This window comes from Protopterus annectens, chromosome 13.part0 (assembly GCF_019279795.1).
Source record: "Protopterus annectens isolate FY-2018-M chromosome 13.part0, PAN1.0, whole genome shotgun sequence".
Taxonomy (NCBI): domain Eukaryota; kingdom Metazoa; phylum Chordata; order Ceratodontiformes; family Protopteridae; genus Protopterus; species Protopterus annectens.
Window position 1 is genome coordinate 1358683476 of NC_056747.1, and position 20807 is coordinate 1358704282.

Consider the following 20807-nt stretch of genomic DNA (forward strand, 5'->3'; position numbering starts at 1 on the left):
AAAATTAGTCTATAAATCTAATTATTGTCATTACTAAGTGTAAAAAGTTGTCAAGTTTTAGCAGGGATTAAGAGAGATGGTTGAGAGGAATGTAAAAGAACACACTCCTAGAAATGCAGACTACTTGCCCTATGCAGAAGTGTAGCAACGAAGAGAAAACAGTATCAGCACTGCCCTTTGCAGACTCTGTCGAGAAAGTATATTGAAATAGTGTTTGAGGTTAATAACTTCCTTACCTCAGCAGCAGTGTTGTTGAACTGGCTCCTGGCACAAAATAATTCAATGCACTTGACACAAGCAACAAATGCAAAAGCAGTTTCTTTGGGTGTTGGTGATTGCTGTTGTGTCACCCAAAATGTCGTGGCATGTCACCTTTGACACACGTGTCAGGTTTGCCATCACTGGGATAGATCATTTAAGCTTTGCCTGTACTATACTTGCTTATCGACTGGACTGCTCAGTACATGCATACCACAAAGATCAGATCTTCGGCCACTACTACTCTCCCTCTCTGTCAACGACTCACATTTACCTGCTGCACCTAAAGCTGGTTACTTATGCAAATGATATAATTCTCCTACATTCCAACAATTACCATAGCAATCTTGAAAGCAAGCTATTAAAGGATTTCACCCAATTATGCCACTGGTCTCAATCTAATAGACACCTTATAAACCATAAGGAGACAAATGTTATGATTTTCTACATATCCAAAAAGTTACCGAATATCTATGTAATTCACATAAGAGACCTTATGGGTAACAGAATACCTAACGCCAATGAACAGAAATACCTAATCTTCAATCCAAATCTCCTTTACAAAGCACATCAACATCACTGTCAGAAAAAGTTCTTGTACAACTGAAACTTCGTGGCAGGATCACTCATCCCTCTGTTAAGGCAAGTGCTTCAATTACCAAGTACAGACTATTACCTTCCCTTTAAGTTCTTTCACTCAGTCCATAATTCCCACATAACAGAAATGGTAAAAAATAAAATTTACAGGTTTAGGTTATCACTCCCTTTGCTCCATCACAAGGTACAAAATGACTTGCTGTGAATGACACTGCCACCTGTTAATCAAGTGTTAAAACAAGAATATTGTACCCCCATTACAAAGGAAACTCGCAATACATGGGATTGCACAGGAGCTGAGAAACTCATGGGATAGCTCCTTATCACTTTTAACACCCACTTGTTAAAACCACAAATGCCAAAAGGGCCTTTTCAAGATTAGGGCCAGCAACCTGGAACACCTCACCCTCAAACATCAAATATTAATATTCTATGGAAGACCTTTAAAAAGGTACTTAAAGAATACCTACGCTCTGAATCCACATGTAAGTGCTTTCAAGACAACAGGTGAAACTGTAAAAGCTTAACTGTATTTACTGCTTATAACCACGTATGTACTTATACATATACAAATATTTTACTGAAATAACTAAATGTACACTATTGCAATGCATGTATACAACTGTTTAAATCATTTGTATTCATGTCTACTTGAATCATATTTTTTTATATCTCTTGTGCCAACAGCAGTACCCGGGTCATGACTGAAAAGGTTTAATGGACCAGTTCACCTTCCCAGTTATCAAACAAAAACATATCAATACATAAATAAAACCTCTTGTGAAGTTCAGCTATAAGCAGCAATGTAGGTTGTTCTATTTAACATGTCCTACCGGCAAAGAAAAGAACATAACTAAATACAAAAGCCCTGAGAGGTAAATGCTAAAAAAGTGTTTCTCAGGCTGCAGTAGACAAACTCATCGGCTTTAGTGTGATAAGTGCAAGACGCCGCCCATCTCCAAGATAGTTCTGCAAGAATTCATCAAAGCGATTAGCTGCTGTGCGGTTACGAGAAGAAGAAGAAATTGCTGATGGTGTTTTGCATGTAATTTTACAAAGAAGATTCAGAGGTCTGCAAACCATGGCTCTGTGGCTATCCCTTGTGGCTCTGAGGAAAGTTAAATTATGCCTCTAACTGCAGCACAATTAAAATGTATACAAGTAAATTGTTTGGAAACACCAGTAAACATATATTTTGCTGTTAAAAATCATTGCGCAAATCTATGTTTTAAGTTTCTTAACCCATAGGCTATAGCCAAGGCAGTTCTCATAGGGTTTGGCTACTGAATGAATTCTAAAAAATGGTTCTTTACCTCTTAGGCTGTTAAGCTGTGCTAAACTGATGCAAAATGTCTCCAGTTAAGCCACAGGGTCGATGAGGGAAACCATTCCAAAAGTGGATTTGCAGGGCTATAGTCTCCTCAGAGCAAGTATCATATAGAAACAAATAATTAAGACATGAATGAAAGACTCGTGTTTTTAAAATCTTATACACAGAATGTTTGCAAAATGTCCCTTCTAAGCTGTCTATATAAACAATATGAGACTGCAATGAGAAAGTACATACTGCACAATACTGCCCAAGACAAAGCCAGTACTATCTGCAGCAGTCCCATAATTCTGTACTACTCTATATGCAATCTTAATTTCTTCAACAGAAAGATACAGCGATTCTATAATATTAAGATCAGCCTGGGATAACTTTCCCCAGATATAACTGCTAAAATAAAAGGCATTGCTTTTTCAAATTACAGGATAGTCAAATACAACAATAAATATGAACGTATTGAAACATATTTATTAATTCAAACGGAACATACAATACCAGGAGAAAGAAATAAAGGAGCCTACTTCAATGATCTGCTAGTATACTAGGTTACACTAACATCTTGGGTGTAGGGCTAAACATAGACAAAACTTTCTTTAGAATTCATTCCAATGGAAAAAACTCAAGACTTTGTATCACTGACAGCACCTACAAATAACATAAATAGCACTTTTGCACGCTCGCAGCCCTCCTTCATTAAATATAATAACTTTAAGACTGAGCTACACTAGGGATGATTGGCAACTTTTATCCTACCTTTTCTCAGTTTTTATTGCATTGAATGTACATCTCAATGAAAAGCTCATCCCAGGAACTGTATGCCTCTCATATACTAATAACATTTCTCCCTGACAAATTGCCATTCTCCTGTTCTACCAACTAGAAATATGCTGAAACCTCAAGCATACAACTCTGCCTTACCCAAGCTAGTAGACACTGCTTTTTATGTATGCTTTAGAAACATCCTGGATCAATAGCAGCTCTCTAACAGTTAAAGAATTTTGACATTAAAAAACACTTGTGATCCTTACTGTGCCTTCAAACTGGTGTGCACACATTATTGGAAATGGCTAATTGAACTGATACAGTCAAGATTATTTAGCTAATTGCATTTGATTAAATTACAATATCAAGGTATAATAGATTAAATACCTTCCTAATCTAGTCTTAAATTTATTTGAGATAGATTTAATGTATGCAACCATTATCACTAACAAGAATTCATGATGTCCTTTAGCTTAGTTTAAACCCTATTTTAGTAACAATACACATATATATCCCTCACTCTCCTGTATTTGCACCGGTTACTACCTTCTGAGTGATTCTTAGTCTCAAATGCTCAAACTGAAATTGCATACAGAAAGGAGATTAACAAAAAGGCTGCAAAGGTGATTATAAGGCCTACAAAATAAGCACCTTGCTGATCATTTTTTTTCATCACAAGGTTTTGGTCTGGTGCAGCCTCCTCCATTCCCAATTGTTTTGCTTGGGCTCACTCCACTCCCCTACCCTACCCCCAATTCCCACCTGCCTGCACTACATTTACATTTAAACTTCTCATACTGTACTCATTTGAACGCTTCCTCCTATCCCTATACAACTGTCATTACTACAGTCTGTACACACCTACAATCCAATAACCAGATATAATTAATTTAACCCAGTAAATTTAACCCTATTCACTTTTTTCCACTCCTACTTGTCTGACAAGCCATTATAGTTTCCACTCACCTGAACTTTACTCTTTCCTCATAAGCCACCACTGTATCATCCCAGAATGGTATGAACACATTACAATTAAATACACTGCTTCTTTCCTTCCTTAACCTATCTCTCCTTCGACTTATATATATTACCTCATTTTATTTTACTACAAATTATTCCCAGATGCATACAATTACAACCCCTTATTATCAGTCTAGACCTAACAAAAAGTTTCTAATATCTCCCCTAGCTTATCTAACATATAGCCATTATGGTATTTAAAATTCAAAAATTCTTCATACCTTCTCCATACCATCACAACTTACCTTATTGTATATTCTGTTTAAGGTATGTTATGTAAGTATAAATGGAGCTTTTCAGCCCTGAGCTCCACTGAAAATGTATACATCAGAGTCCATTTGGACTTTCTCAATAAATTAATATTAATAAATTAATAAACCCAACTCCTGTTCAGCAGTATTTCTCCAACAATACCTTCCCAGTGTTTGGTACTAGACATCTCCCAACAATTACATCAATTCAGGAATTATCATACATAAAATTTTTGTATTCCTAATTTTATTTTAGAGAAATAAACACCCAATCAATAGGGTTTCAAAGTAAAAATGTATTGACGAAAATGCAGCTCTGTAAACTTCATAATGGGAGCTAAACAGTGTGTTGAAGACCAACCTGCAAATTCTAGTTTATGCAAACGACACTGTGAGACACTAATGCTCCAAACTTGCTGTAAAGTGTGAACTGATTATAACTCGGGAGTGAGGGTGCAAGATTTCTCTCTCTACATGAGTGGTGAAGGGGCAAAGTCCCCAAAATACAACCTTAAATTTAATTACAATGCAAGCTTACAGAAAGGCCTTTTCTGACCATCCATTTTGCAGTGTTAGGATTTGCAGTAAGAACCTTCACTCAAACATCAAGGTGCATACACTGTATTGTAAAGATATTACTCTCTAACATTTGAATATGAAGGAACCGTACCTTTGACTCAGATTCTGTGGGAGACAGGGAGTTTGGCATACCTAGCCGCCAGTTTTTGAAGACAGCATTACTTGCTTCTGGGTCACTTACTGGCCTTTTTGGATATGAGGGATGTACCTAAATAAAACACAAAATCAAACATGAGTGTTTAAATCTTAACTGTCATTTCACTACTACAACTGCAAAGCTATACTATGGCATCTTCCAATGAATGCTTTCTTCTTCAGCACGCCTCTGACTGCTGTCCAGGAGGGGTATTTTACTCTACACAAACAACTGGATTTGAAAGAATTTACTGTAGCCAAATCTTTAATAATAGCACCTTTAGCAGGTCAAAAGAGATCTGGTCAATGCTGTTTATTTATTTATTCTACTTGATTGGTTGGTTTTAGTCCTTTAGGCTGAGTTTCTTCATAAAGGAGACTTGGGAGCAACTCTCTTTAATGAAACAAAATTAAATGCAAGTTGAACAAGTTGCTACTTATTTACATGGAGATGTTAATCTTTCAGAAGAAACTAAATAATTTGACATGATAAAAATACAACAAATGGTTCAGCAAAAAAGCATAGCAACATGCAGTTTCACACTCAGATAGCAATCTATGACATACATTTACTAAAAGGAAAAAAACAGAAAGAACAATCTCAGACGTGAAACACTGAAAAGGTTATGATTTCCATTCACGTCGTTATCCATCCAGTTGATAGGAGTTAGATACCCCTGGTAAATAAAGGTTCACATAATATGTGGGTTAAAAATGAGTTGGCTTAACCTTGAGGGAGGAGGAAACCATGCAGCAAAGCTAGTTTGCTATTGTTATCAAACAGAGTTGCAAGGAATAAAATTGTGGACAACTCTTTTACCAGTTCTCTTTACCAAATCCAACAGTACCCCCTCCAAAAAATAAATAAATAAATAAAAACTGCTTTATTTAGGTAATCACTGAGAAAGCACTCATTATATCTCTAGCTATCTATTTCTCACTTAGACAAGATGTATCACTATCGACAGATTGCTTACCTGTAAATACTGCCCTTCTTTCTTTCGGCTTTTCCTGGTTAGGAGTTGCCACAGCGGAACTCTGGTCCACTAATGATTGGCAGTAGATTTTGACATGCTGGCTTGCCAGGCCTAATGCACAATCTTCAATGAAGGAACACCCATTCAAGCATGTCGCCACACAGAAGATGCTCTAACTGAGAATCGAATGGGCAACGTCTAACTGTGAGGCGACAACTGCCCAAAGCTCACAAAAAAAGATCAAATTATATTCCATGCCTTAACAAACTTCAGCAATTTCTCAGTTATCACTCTTGGCTGCTGTTGGTTATCTAGGCTAGTCTATACATCCAAAGTTTTTCTCACTGCAGGTTTGAAATTCTTGCTGTCACTGGATGTCAGAAACAAACCCTCCTTGCTACTTACTGTTCTCATGTGTGCCTTACAACCTTTCCTATATATCAAAGTTCACAGCTTCAGCCCTACGAATTCTAGGACCAATAAAGTGTTACTATATACTCAAATGCACCCCAAACTTGAACCCAGGTCAGTTATACAGTAAAGCTACTCAATTCCTATACTTTTTAGAGCAAATTAATGACATTCCGGAACCCTTTAATCATCTGTAATGGTATTTTTATGTTACATGATTATGCAACATGCTCTAAATTCATTTATCTGTTGCCTTAATGTGCAAGGCATGTAAACAGACAAAGAATTTGAGTCTTTGACAACAATGAACATTCTGTGTAAAACACAACTAATTAATAATACTCACCATAACAGTAGATATTCAAATACAACAAGCACAGATGCAAAATCATTCATAATGCTGAGGAATTAGCTACAGGTGGTATCTGTACGTCTGGTGTGGCTTCCAGAGACTTGGATGTCCACAGACCAGATAGTACAGTTTTGTACCTACCATAAATGTAGATGTTCGAGGATTCCATTGCTGCAGTCCTGACTATTGGGTATAGTCCGCGTCCCAGTCGGCCCGAATACCAGAGTATAAGGCTGACGTCGGTCAGGGCGCATTAGACTGACGTCAGTACGTCAGGGTACTAATGCGCATGACCGACGTCATATCCTCAGTCTTTTCTTGCCCCAGATGTCAGAAGACCCAAAAAGACAAGTCCCAAAACAACCTGCACCAAAAACATGTATAATATATACAACAATATATACATATATATATAAAATATAAGCATGTAAACTCACCTACACAACCACCCCTAAACACAGAGGGAAGGAGGGAGGGTAATTGGACTGCAGCAATGGAATCCTCGAACATCTACATTTATGGTAGGTACAAAACTGTACTATGTTCTTCGTCTTCCATTGCTGCAGTCCTGACTATTGGGTAGAATCCCAAAGCAGAGGTAAGGGAGGCTGGCAAATTATAAAGTAGCAGGAGCTGACAACATGCCTTGTAAAACAGCTGTGGCAAAACCAGCCCTAGTCTTAGAGTATATAGGCAGGTGATAATGCCTAGAGAAAGTATGCACTGAACTCCAAGTAGCTGCTTCCAGAATATCCTTAGTTGCCACCCCCCTTAGAAATGCTGTTGAAGTGGCAGTAGCCCTAGTGGAATGAGGCCTAATCCCAGCTGGAATCTCCTTGCCATGATGGGAATAACAAAATGCAATGCAAAAGCCAATCCACCTAGAAATAGTTTGTTTTGACACAGGCTTGCCCTGTGAACTCAAAGCAAAAGAAACAAGTAACTGCTGAGACTGCCTAAAATTCTTAGTCCTGCTCAAATAATAACGCAATTGCCTGTGTACATCTAAAGTGTGCAAAATCTTTTCCCCTTTATTTTGAGGATCTGCAAAAAACGTAGGCAAATGAATAGTTTGGTTTAAAGCCACACTAGAAACCACCTTAGGCATAAAGGAAGGATTAGTACGTAAAGATACCCTGTCCTTATGGAAAATCAAAAAGGGCTCTACTGCCATAAGGGCCTGCAACTCAGACACCCTTCTTGCAGAAGTAATAGCCAACAGAAAAGCAGTCTTCCATGACAAATATTTCAATTCAGCAGTAGCTGCAGGCTCAAAAGGTTGTAGAGTAAGTTTTTCCAACACAAAATTGAGATCCCAAGCAGGAGTAGGAGCTCTACGTGAGAGTCTTATATTCTTTGCCCCTCTAAGAAACTGCTTGAACAAAGGATGCGAAAACAAAGGTGGGTCACAATCATAGTGAGCTGAAATTGCTGCAGCATGAATCTTTATGGAAGAGAAGGACAAACCTTTGTCCAATAATTCAGTAAGATATTGAAGAGCCACACTCACATTAGGCTCTGAAATCTCCAAATTCTTTGCTGTACTCCAAAATAAAAATCTCTTCCATTTTTCTGCGTACACTCTCCTAGTACTAGGCCTTCTAGCTTCCATAATCACATTTAAAACTTGTTGAGGAAGCTGAGACCTGCTGTGTTTCAACACAGAATATGCCAGGCTGTGAGATGAAGAGATTGAAGCTTGACATTGAGCAGATGACCGTCCTTCTGAGATAACAGATGAGGAATCAGAGGTAAAGGCCATGGAGGCTTCTTTACCAGACTCCGTAGAAGTGGGTACCAGTGTTGCCGAGGCCAATCTGGAGCTATCAAAATCATCCTTGGCCTGTCCTGTCTGACCTTTAACAGTACCTTTGGAAGAAGCGGTAGAGGTGGAAAGGCATACACATGAAGGTTTTTCCAACTGAAAGACAGAGCATCCACTTTCCAAGCTGTGTGATGAAACCCCTTTGTGCAATACTTTGGCAGCTGGTGGTTTAGTGGAGAAGCGAACAGATCTATGTCTGGAGTTCCCCATGACACTGTCAGTTTCTGAAATACATGAAGATCCAGTTTCCACTCGTGGGGATCCATGATTTGTCTGCTTAACACATCTGCTAAGGAGTTCTGTGCTCCTGGCAGAAACCTTGCCTGAAGAGTTAGTTGCAAGCTTAGCGCAGTCTCCCATAAAATCATTGCTTGCCTGCATAGCGGATAAGAATGTGTTCCCCTTGCTTGTTGATGTACCACATGACAGTTGTGTTGTCTGTTAGAATCAACACCTGCCCTGGAAGAAGTAACTCCTTGAAAGCCATTAATGCAAACTGGACTGCTAACATCTCCTTCATGTTGATATGTAGATGCTGTAGTCTGGCAGGCCACTTGTCTTGTATCCACTTTCCATTTAGATGAGCTCCCAAGCAATGTCCGAGGCATCTGTCGTTAGAATCTGACTTGCCTCTGGCCGGGTCACAGAGAGTCCCTTGTTTAGGTGACATTCCTGAGCCCACCACAAAAATTCCTTTTGAATGCAAGGTATTATTTGAATGACAGTGTCCAAATCCTGGCAGTGCTGTGTCCATACATTTTTGAGATACCATTGTAGCTTCCTCATATGCAGTTTGGCATTGGGAAGCACCAGAATACAAGATGCCATCAACCCTAATGCTTGAAGGACTGTCCTTGCAGTCAGCACGGACTGATGAGATAGTTGATGGAAGAAAAGTGACAGACTCTTTTGTTTGTCCGGGGTTAAAAAGGCCATCTGGGCTGCTGTATTCAGTCTTACACCCAGAAAGCACATGTCTTGAGAGGGTACTAGACTGGACTTTATTTCGTTCACAGAATACCCTAGGCATCTTAGCACTGCTATAACATATTCCAGATGCTGTAGAAGGTCTTCCTTTTCTTGAGCCAGAATCAGGCAGTCGTCCAAGTAAGGATAGATTTGAATTCCTTGAAGCCTGAAGTAAGCTATCACTGGAGCCAGAACCTTTGTGAATACTCTGGGCAGTAGATAAGCCAAAGGGCAATGCAGAGAACTGATAATGAGAATTTCCAGCTCGAAACCGCAGATACTTTCTGCAACTTAGCCTTATAGGCACATGAAGGTAAGCTTCCTTGAGATCTAAAGTTACCATCCAGTGATCTTTGCCCAGCAGAGGTAAAAGCTGTTGTAACGTCAACATCTTGAACTTGGGAATGTCCAAAACGTGTTGAGGAGAGATAAATCCAAAATTGGTCTCCACGTGTTCCCCTTCTTTGGTACAAGGAACAGGCGAGAATAAAATCCTAGGCCCCTCTCTGACACAGGGACTGGCTGAATGGCCCCTATGTGAAGTAACTGTAAAACTTGCTTGTGAGCCTCTTTTCTTTGTAGAGGAGGAACGTCTGGCATGCCTTTGAAAGGGGGCATTGTATGGAAATAAAATCTGTAACCGTGGTGAATGATATCCAACACCCATTTGTCTTGAGTAATTAAATCCCAATTTTCTTTGAAAAGAGACAGCCTTCCCCCCAAAGGAGCTGCCAGACGAGAATCTGCTGGCAGCTGAAGAAACAGGTCATTGGGTCTGTTTACGAAAGGACTGACCCCTGCCCTCACCAGAAGTCTGAGCAGGTGAACTTCCTGTTCTAGGCCTAAAAGAACTTTGAGCCCTGCCCCTACCACGTCTAGACCTACCCCTAGACTGAGAATCATAAGCAGGATATGTCCACCCCTTAGCAGGCCAATTTCTACTAAACTTGGTGGCTGCACCTGCAAAAATCTTTAACAGTTTGCATAGACTTAGCTTTGTCCTCCATTTTCTTTAAAACAGCTTCCACAGGCGAACCAAACAACACATCAGACTGTAAAGGAGCATCCAAAATCCTTGTCTTAACATGCTCAGCTAAATTCTGATCCTTCAACCAGGCATGCCTGCGAAGAACAGAGCTGGTAGCAGCCACCCTCGAGGAGGCCTGTACAGCATCAAAACCACATTGCAAAGAATGCTTACCCACTTGTTCGGACACATGAACCAAATCCAGCAACTCTTTACACTCAATACCTTCCGCCAAAGCATCCACCTTAGATTTCAATTGTGAAAGAAGGTAATTCTGATATTTTAACATGTGAAACTGACAATTCAAAGCTCTCATGGCTAGAGTGGAAGAAGTATACACTTTCTTTCCCCACCTATCCAAAGCCCTTGCCTCTTTATCAGTGGGGACAGGATTTTTAACCACAGAAGCTTTTACACCCTTAGGCCCCTGGGAAATAGTTTCTGGGTCCGCCCTAGGACTCTTAAACAAATATTTATGAGCTTCAGGCACCCTATAATACCTATCAGGCTTAACAGGAGCAGGAGGCAAAGAGTCAGGGTTCAGGGAAGCCTCTGCAAAACATCTTCCACCACATTCAACACAGGAGGAATAGCTAAAGGCCTATGCTGGGGTAAAAACAAGAACTCCCTAAGCCTTTTCCTGGAGTCAGAGTAATCCTGGCCTTCCCATTTAAAGTGCTCCCTCATGGAATGCAAAGTCTCTGAAATGAGAAATCCTCAGGTGGAGACGCTGTAGGAGTGGAATCATCCACATCAGAATCAGAATAGGTAGGATACTCCTGCAAATCTTCCACAGAAGATTCTGAAGCCTCAGAACACTGTTCAAAACTCTCAAACTCAGATTCCACCCTAGGCCTCTTATCAGGCGGGGGCATAGAACCCCTAATCATAGTAATCAAATCTTCTGCCATCTTAAGCATATGTTTCTTAGGTACAGAACCTGAAATGGTAGGAGAAGCCCCCACTGAAGCTGAAGTAGGCCTACCTCTCATAGAAGTTTTGGCAACAGAAGGAGAGGCCCTAACTGTCTTGGGAAGAGAGGGAAGAACAGTCACCTGAGAAGCCCCCTCAGCCTGGCCTACCTCCTGAGAAGGCACATCCTGTAAGAGTATAGTTTCTGCCTGGGACTCCATGGAAACTCCTGGCAAAACCTCCGGCTCCACTGAGCCTTCCAAAGAACCGACGTCCGGGACTGCCGGTTCCTCAACCCTAGGCTTCACTGTTTTATCCTTGCGCTTCTTGGAGGAAGCGGGCGCCGGAGCATCCGACGGCATTTTATAATTGCAACGCTTCCCAAACACTAACCTGGCACAGTCTAACCTCCTCTTAATAGTGCGTTTATTAAACCTAGCACAAGAGCGGCAACCAACAACGTCGTGCTCAGGCCCTAAACAAGGTATACACAAGGTATGATAATCCCTATGAGGTATCTGTTTCCCACAAGAAATACAGTTATTCACTTTTTCTGACATCCGGTAAAATACTGAGGCAAGAAAAAACCAAAATGTTCCCCAACGGGGTACTTAGCCAACTCTGTTTCGGTCTGAAACTCCGGTATCGGAAATATTTCAGTACGCCAACCTGCACTCGCAAAACTGCTTCTGCATCGGACCATGCGGCAAAAAAGACTGAGGATATGACGCCGGTCATGCGCATTAGTACCCTGACGTACTGACGTCAGTCTAATGCGCCCTGACCGACGTCAGCCTTATACTCTGGTATTCGGGCCGACTGGGACGCGGACTATACCCAATAGTCAGGACTGCAGCAATGGAAGACGAAGAACATCCAGGCTTCGCCTCATGCTGAAGATGTCATTACACAGCTTAAAAGAAAATGGGAGAGTTGTCACTGACAGTTTCAGCAATTAATTGTGTCTGGAAGCAAGTCACCAAAAATGGCACTGTTCAGCTTAGAATGGAGAGATTTGCCTAGTCAGGCTAAGGTTTGATATTCCTCTCCATTGGGGAGACTCCTGGACAAAGAACAGGAAGAATGTACCTAGTAAACACATACAACGGGGTACATGGAGATTATGGGAGAGAGCTTGTTCTGCAGCAGTGATTACTATACTAATACAAATGCTTCTGTGGTGAATCTGCTTGCACAACTCTTCCATTTGCATCAGAAAAAACAATGCTACGTTATCATCAGGTAGAGGACTAAAGCAGTAAATAACCTGCTGTACATCTAGGGAGGTGGAACCCACATGCCATACAAACCTGTAGTGGCAAACTCTGCTCTTCTCTTATATTTCAAGGTTTAGAGTTTAATGCCCAGAATAGACATGGATGGAAGTTCAGGTAGCTACCTCACAAATGCTTTGTGCTGACACGTGTCTGAAAATGGCAACTGCGATAACTATTATTGTAGCAAAGTGAAATTTAACCTGCTACTGCAAGATTTTGCCATGGTAGTTATAAAAGAAGACCACTGAGTTTTCCATCCATTTAGAGAGCTTGCCTGGCAACTGCCCTGTCATGCTTCATTAGCATAAAAGAAACAGAATGCTAGACTATTTGCTTTAACTCTTTTGTGCATTCAAAAAATGTCAATGCACTGTAAGGGGTCATTTTTTTTTCTTTTTTTAAATTTTATTTATTTATTTATTTTTACTGTTCTGGCAGCCATCAGAGTTTTTTTACCTGTTTAAGCCCTAACCATGTTTCCTTAGCTTTTGATGTGGATGCATGTGTCACTGGCACTGCCAGTGGTTATGATGGCTACTGCCATCACCAACTCAATAGGCCAAACCCGGGTTTCTTGTTATGTCGGTATCACATGCAAGCTTCTGCTTGCATTAGCTGAAATAGCCACAAGACCACCAGCACCCCGCTACACAGGTAAGCAAGCCAGCATTTTGCCTCTCATTTTTACTATCCCCTGTCCAGCTCTTCCTGCACCTGAGTCACTAATTGATTTTAGGTTGAGTGATCACAATGAGGGCTTTATCTTTACACCACACAAACTAAGGTGGAAGTTATGTTCAACTGATATAAGATTTTTCTGAGATATTTATGATAATAATAATGTTAGAAATTATGTTTGACTGATATAAGATTTCTATCTGTGATACAATAATACAATACCCAGGAAATATGGAAATGCAACATTATTGTAAGAGTAGTGTGCTGAACAAAGAAGATTATGAGGAAATATATAGGATCTGAAATGATATGTTGATTCATACTGAAATATAAACAATGTATATAGCAGCATTAAAGATGCTTAAAAATAAAATGATACTGATCAGAAAAAGAAACAGAGCTGTATAAAATGCATAATGTCATGGTTGCCATTAGGCAACATTTATTTGTTAGTTGTAGTCATAACCATTTGTTTATCTCAGCTGCCCATTACATGTAAAAACTGATGTAGTACTGCATCTCTGAATTCCCTGCAAACAGTAATGCAACATTACAGACCATTCCATTCAAAGCTCAGAGCAAAGTTAACACGTCAAAATTTCAAGTCCACATTAATATTCATAACTAACAACAAATCAGTGAAACTTCCTCAGTTACAACAACCAATGCCTGTCTCATAATGTAGTGCTGTGAACCAGTCAGCACTGAAAGTCAAAGACTCTGGTCCTTCTCAGAGATGTAGTGATTCTTTCACACATTCCACATCCAGAACATGGTACTGACTCAATAAGCCTTTGCTAAATGCTTTTTATACATTCATGGGACTTTTAACGCTTCAGTTCTCCTTACAGTGGTGACTACAAAACTTCTGACCACACAATAAGATCAGAGGAGGTGTCAGAGATTAAAATGGGAAGTCCTGAACTCTAGAGACATCGACTTGCTCTACAGTTGGAACCATTGCACTTTCCAAACAAAAATTGCCTCTCTAAGTATCTTCTCCTGCGTTACCACTTGTCTTTCAAATACCATGAAAGCTCCCCCAATTAAAGAGAAAAAAAAACAGTTCTCCAGTATCCTGGCCAAAATTAAGCCACTTTGATCCTCCTCTAAAAACAGACCAATCGGCTTACTGAGACCATCATTCCAAGTTCACCACTGAAAGGAAATAAATAAAATAACCCTATAACTCAAGAAAAAAACAAAACTGAATTCTGCTGGTAAGAAAAAAAGTCTAGTTCTGTACAGTGCTTGACCTAGCCAAGGCATTTAACACACTTCCGCACTAAGGTATTATAGAAAAACTCTCCCAACTGGGAATTAACTCCTACATTACCAGATGGGTGGCCAACTGGCAAACCAACTGGACAAATACTGTCAAAGTGGTTAGTCAAATCCTAATCTTAATCCTAATCTACATCCACAGTTCAAATGACTTCTACCTTATTTAATATTCCCGTCTCTTACAGTTGTGCATTTTCTCCTATATGCACACCATGTTTACACTATTTGTTATGTAAGTACTGCCTTGCATTATGCAAACTGTATTTACTTATGTGTGACTATATATGTAATGTATTTACTTATGTGTGATTGTATATATACTTGAATACCAAATCCTTTGTTTATGTTTTTATGACTCTTGTATAGCTTGTACATTACATTTATCAATCTTGTTAAGTTTCTATATTTTTTTGTGCAGTAATTGTGGAGCTTTTCTCCCTGGGCCTCCACTGCAAATGGATTTCTGATCCAGTGGACTTTCCCAGTCAGCAAATGTCAATAAATAAATAAGTGGGTGACTTCGCCCCTAGGAAAAGACCAGTCACCAGTGGCATACCACAGGGTTCTGTGCTGGGCCCCTTACTATTCGGAATTTATTTCTCAGAAGTCAAGGCAAACTTGGACGGCCTGTGGCAGGCCAGGTTTGCTGATGATTGGAAATTAGGAGCAACTGATGAATTTCCCAATGATGTTGATATACTGCAGACAGGGTTAACGCAGACAAATGACTAGTGCCAAAGCCATGGAATAAAGCTAAATGCAAAAAAATGCATTATTATTCCCTTTGGGAAAGTGGGCATCCCTACTAATTACATTATAGACAGCACCCCCCCCCCCCAAGTGTAGACCCAGTGATATGTGATCTGGATACTCAGGTTGATGGCAATCTTAACTTTGACCACCACATATCCACAGCAGTAAGAAAATCCTTCTGTGTGGCACATCTTAGAGCCAGAGCCACAAGTAACAAAAGCTTCATTGGTGGATATCCACTGTGTGGCACATCTTACAGCCAGAGCCACAAGTAAAAGAAGCTGCATTGGTGGATATCTAGCATCAGCAAACTTTATAACAAATTCAAAAAACTGTTGTCTAAGAAAACTAGCCGAGGCCCCCAACAATGGAAAAGCACCCTCCTCAGCCTCAACAGACATGTCAAATCCTCTAAGGGCAACTTTAAGAAAAACTTAGCAATCACAGCCAAGGGTAATCATAAGGCCTTTTACAGCTACATATGTAGTTTAAAATTTAGGACCCAAGCATGTACCGAACTAGTGGCTAACGGTATCACACACTCTGATTCCACAGAGATAGCAAACCTGCTAGCAGACAGATTTGGCAAAACTTTCACTCTCTTATCCCCTCCAAACTTATTACAAGCCTTGACCCCAACTCCCCCCACCCTACATATCTGAAGAGCAGTTCATTAAAGCCTTGTCTAAGGCAAAACATACAGCTTTTATGGGACCAGACAGCATCCCAGGCTGTCATCTAAACAAACTAAAACATGAACTAGCATCACCATTAAGTACCCTTTTCAACAGCCTAACCACTGGCTTTGTTCATGTGGAATGGAGAACAGATGCAGTTATTCCACTCCACAAACGTGGCTTAGTAACAGACCCAGGGAATTATACACCCATAAGTCTGACCAGCCTCATCTGTAAGGCCATGGAATGTATCATCATGGACCTCATAAATAAAGACATAGGTGACCTCCAAACACTGGATCCGACCCAGTACAGCTTTGACAAGGGCAGATCCTGCCCTTTAAACCTGGTGGGTTTCTTCAAAAATGTGACCAGGGCCATTAATGAGGGCAAATCTGTGCACACAACTTACCTCAACTTGGCAAAGGCCTTTGACACAATCTCACACTCAGGCATTACTGATAAACTTAGCAAACTGAATGTAAACTCTTTTGTTGTAAGATGGGTTGCCAACTGGTTCACAAACCGGTCAGACACTATCTAAGTGAGTGACTCCACATCAGCCAGCAGACTTGTCACCAGCGGGGTGCCACAAGGGTCAGTGATGGGTCTCCTACTGTTTGATATAAACTTCTCAGAAGTTCAGGCCAAAACTAAGGGGCTGTGGCTGACCAAGTTTGTGAATGACTGCAAACTGGATGCAATTACTGAATCCCCAAATTATGTCAGTATTCTTCAGGAGGGTCTTACACAGACAAAAGACTGGTGTCTTAGTCATGGTGTCAAACTGAACGCAAGGAAATGCATCATCATTCCCTTTGGTAGAAACAATGCCCCTTCACACTATCAAATAAACAACAACACCCTATGTACCTATGAAGTTAAGAGATCTGGGCTCACAAGTAGACTGCGACCTTAACTTTGACCACCATGTGTCTACTGTAGTAAGAAAGACTTTCTATGTAGCACACTTGATTAGCAAAGACATCACCTCTAGAACAAAGGAGGTTATAACCCCTCAATGCTCATCACTAATCAGGCCCATAATTGAGAATAATGCCCCTTTCAGCACGTAATACACAAAGCACCTGTGGCAATTGGAGATACCTCAGAGGTTTCTAACTAAGAAGATCAAGGGACTTGAGCACATGCCTTGCACAGACCGACTAAAGTCCCAGTCATTATACTCCGTATCGTATAGACTTCACAGGGGAGAATTAAGCCTGGCTTACAGAGCAATCTCCGACCCAAACCTAATGAATTTACTGCACATACATAAATCAAATGGGACTAGAGCTACCCAATGCAGGGACCTAAATATGGCTTGCAACTTGAACAGGACATGCTGGAGGGACAGATGTATCTCCCAGCAATTGCCACATTTTTGGAATAGGCTGCCAATTCATGTGGAGCAGAGCACCTCTATGACACTGTTCAGAAGGAACCTGCATGAGTGGATGGGGCACCATAAACTCTTACTAGGGATAGTGCCCACAACCCTTCTGAACATGGACAGTCATTAGTAAATACAATCCTGGGTACTGACTAGAGTATCTATGGTATTACACTGGGATGAAATGGCTAGGCTTGAAATGACCTTCGGTCAATAGTCTAGTAACCTCCTATGATAACTAAAGGCATTGCATCTAGATCTAAGGAAGTTATAACTCCATTATACCCAGCCCTCATTAGACCAATAATTAAGTACAATGCTTGCTTTTGCATGTACCATACTAGACACCTGCAACAAACTGGAGAAACCTCAGAGATTTCTCACCAAGAAATTACAGGTTACAAAAAACAAGTTTTATGTAGAATAACTGAAAGCCCTGTCATTGTATTTTGTCCCCAACAGACTGCTAACAGGTGACCTGTGTCTGGATTACAGGGCAGTCCCTGACTTGGCCCTGATGAAAATGCTACACATTCAGAAGTCAAACTGCAGGAGGTTCTCTCACTCCAGGGATGTTAACCTAGCCTCTGACATGAACAGGTCCTGCTGGAGAGATAGATACATCTTCCAGAGACTGCCACTTCTCTGGAACAAGCTTCCAATTCATGTGAAATACAGCCCCTCCCTGACCCTCTTCAAACACAACCTAGATCAATGGATGGGTGACTGCAAATTCATTCCTGGGTGGCACCCGTGTCCCACCTGGACAGAGGAAGTTGACATTAACTACCACAGACCCTTACCTCTGTGAACTTCATTCACCTAATCACTGACAACTGGGGCAACTCAGGATAAATATGGCTAGGCTTGTAAGCATCCTAGGGCCATTAGCCCAGTAACCTTCCATGAACCTATGAACCTATGAATTATCTTCAACTTCCTGAAAATGCACACTTTTATACTTTCTTGTCAAATATGTTATTTATTTTTATGTATTTATTTAACATTTGTTGACCAGGAAAGTCCAACTAGAACAGAGCCTATTTTCAGTGGAGGCCTGGGGAGAAATGCTCCAGACGCATGTCTCTGGAATGTGGGAGGAAACCAGATTACCCAGAGGGAACCCCACCCAAATACAGGGAGGACATGCAAACTCTGCACGTCAGGTACTCCAGCCAAGAATTGAACCGGTGAACCTCATGCTGTGAGGCGTTGACATTAACTGCTGCACCACCAGTCTATCATATCTATTTTATTTATCCTAGGATTGCCCCAAATATTTGAAACAATGGTGTTCCAAAGGGTTTCGACTATGACAACTCAACTTTCAACCTCCTGTGAAACTAGTGGATTCCAACGAATCAAGATTCAAATGTCTGAACTAGAAAACTGCAATGAACATGCCTCAGAGTTTTTATGTGGGGATGGACAAGCTTTCCGGCATCACCCACATGGGGGCCCTCTATACCACTTACCTGCATGTATTAACTTCACAGTCGTACTACCCTGGGGAAATTAGAAACACCCTGCAAGTGCAAACCAAGCAGTCATATGACTTCTTAACAGTCAGGGATACTTAACAATGGGAAAGTAGGGATCTTGGAACTAACAGCTGACCATTTACATGACAACTACTTGGACAATAATCCTTCCTTGGGCATGGCTTTTCTTCTCCAACAAGATTCTTGTATATTATATGGATTTGGAAGTAGAAATTAATGAAATGGTTGTAAGCATCTAGTTTTGATATTTCTGAAGGCTACTAGCTTTTTGATGCATAGCAGGTTACTGTGGGTATAGCACTTTATACTGTCAAATGAAAGGACATATCTTCTACAGAGGAGTTTAGGATAATCTGTATACAATGACAACAGTCATTCCATCTGAAATGCCACAAAGTTTAACATATTGACCTGACCAGCCATATGCAACAGTTGTAATGCTTACAAAGATTCCTTACCAGGAAAACCCAGGGTATACAAACATTGTCCTGTGTGGATCACCTTAAAGTCCTATTTCTATACTCCATATCCCACAGGTTACTGACAGGCGACCTATGCCTGGTGTACAAGACATACTCAGATCCAGTTCTGAAGTTCCTTTTGCACACCTGCAAAATGAAAAGCACCAAATTTTCTAGATCCAAACGATTTACATTTTATTTGTGACGTAAATAAGACATGTTGGTTAGGCAGTTATGTGTCTTGGAGGATCTCTGTGCTTGGGAATAGGCTCCCCATCCATGTGAAGTAGAGTCTATAGCTAACCTTATGTAAGCATAAACTTGACCAATGGATGGGAAATCAGAAATTGACCCTGAGTCTGGCCCTCGTGTCTCTGACAGACATAGGCAGACAGTAATGCCCAAACTAACATCCTCACCCACATAACTTCTAGAAACTTCCTAACATACCCCAGCCTAATAAACACCCATGACACACAGGAGCACAACTGGGTTGGATTATATGGCTGGGCTTATAAAGGCCCTAGTGGTCATTAGCCTAATATATATCTATGAAGCTATGAATGAAGGGAATCATTTGCAGTGTTTATACAGTAGTTTGTCCTTTTGTTGCTAGAACATGCTTTTTAGGAAGTAGTGAACTCAGTAAAACATACAAGGCCACTAAGCTTTCACCAGGGACGTAAAATACAAGTTAGGCTGATCTTGGTTAGAGGAAAGCGATGCAAGCTGGTTCTACTGGAAAATGAAAATTAAAAGATTTTTGCAAGCCAGCAGCATTCTTGTACTAAGTGCCTCCTTAACAAATGAACAGCAGTTTTTTGTTCCATTTGACTAGGACGTAACTCGTGTTTGTAAAGTTAAGGACAAGAAACTTTTTTGTAAAGAAGGCATCATGTCTGTACACTACATTACAACCCATGTCTTCCTGCTGACTCCAATGGTCTTCCCCTGCTGGATTTCCTCCAGGCCAGAATGTCACTGGGGTTACATACACTGTCGTGGAATTAACCGGAGCACTGCAAGGTGGCAGTGATGAAAAGGGGACAGACCAGTTTATTTTCTCCAAGTTTTGTTGACAAACAGGCACTCGGACAACAGTGGTACCTTTGTCTCTCGCTCTCTCTCTCTCAAACTGGGATATTATGAAATTCTCAAACTCTCCTACGTGTAACAGGGGCACCAAACACTAAGTCCACCTTTTCCACGCCCCATCCTGTCCCCTCTAACAGTACGGGGCAAACCCTAATAAACCTTTTACTGTCAACAAACAAAACATTCCTCTGTGAGGATTCTGAAACCTATCAGAGGTATTCCAGTGGTATGAAAAAATAAGACTGAACAGTATGAATTAGGTTAATTAGTGAGGGGAAGAAG

General features: G+C 40.7%; 1 protein-coding gene across 5 annotated transcripts in view; it reads right to left on the minus strand.

The window, feature by feature from the left end:
• Positions 1-20807, minus strand: part of ARHGAP27 (Rho GTPase activating protein 27) — a 1395760-nt gene that overhangs the window by 343132 nt on the left and 1031821 nt on the right. For all 5 annotated transcript variants that reach the window (XM_044055389.1, XM_044055387.1, XM_044055388.1 and 2 more), the window contains exon 5: positions 4889-5005. In XM_044055389.1, coding sequence (XP_043911324.1) covers positions 4889-5005 — 117 coding nt within the window. The remainder of the gene's footprint in view (positions 1-4888; positions 5006-20807) is intronic.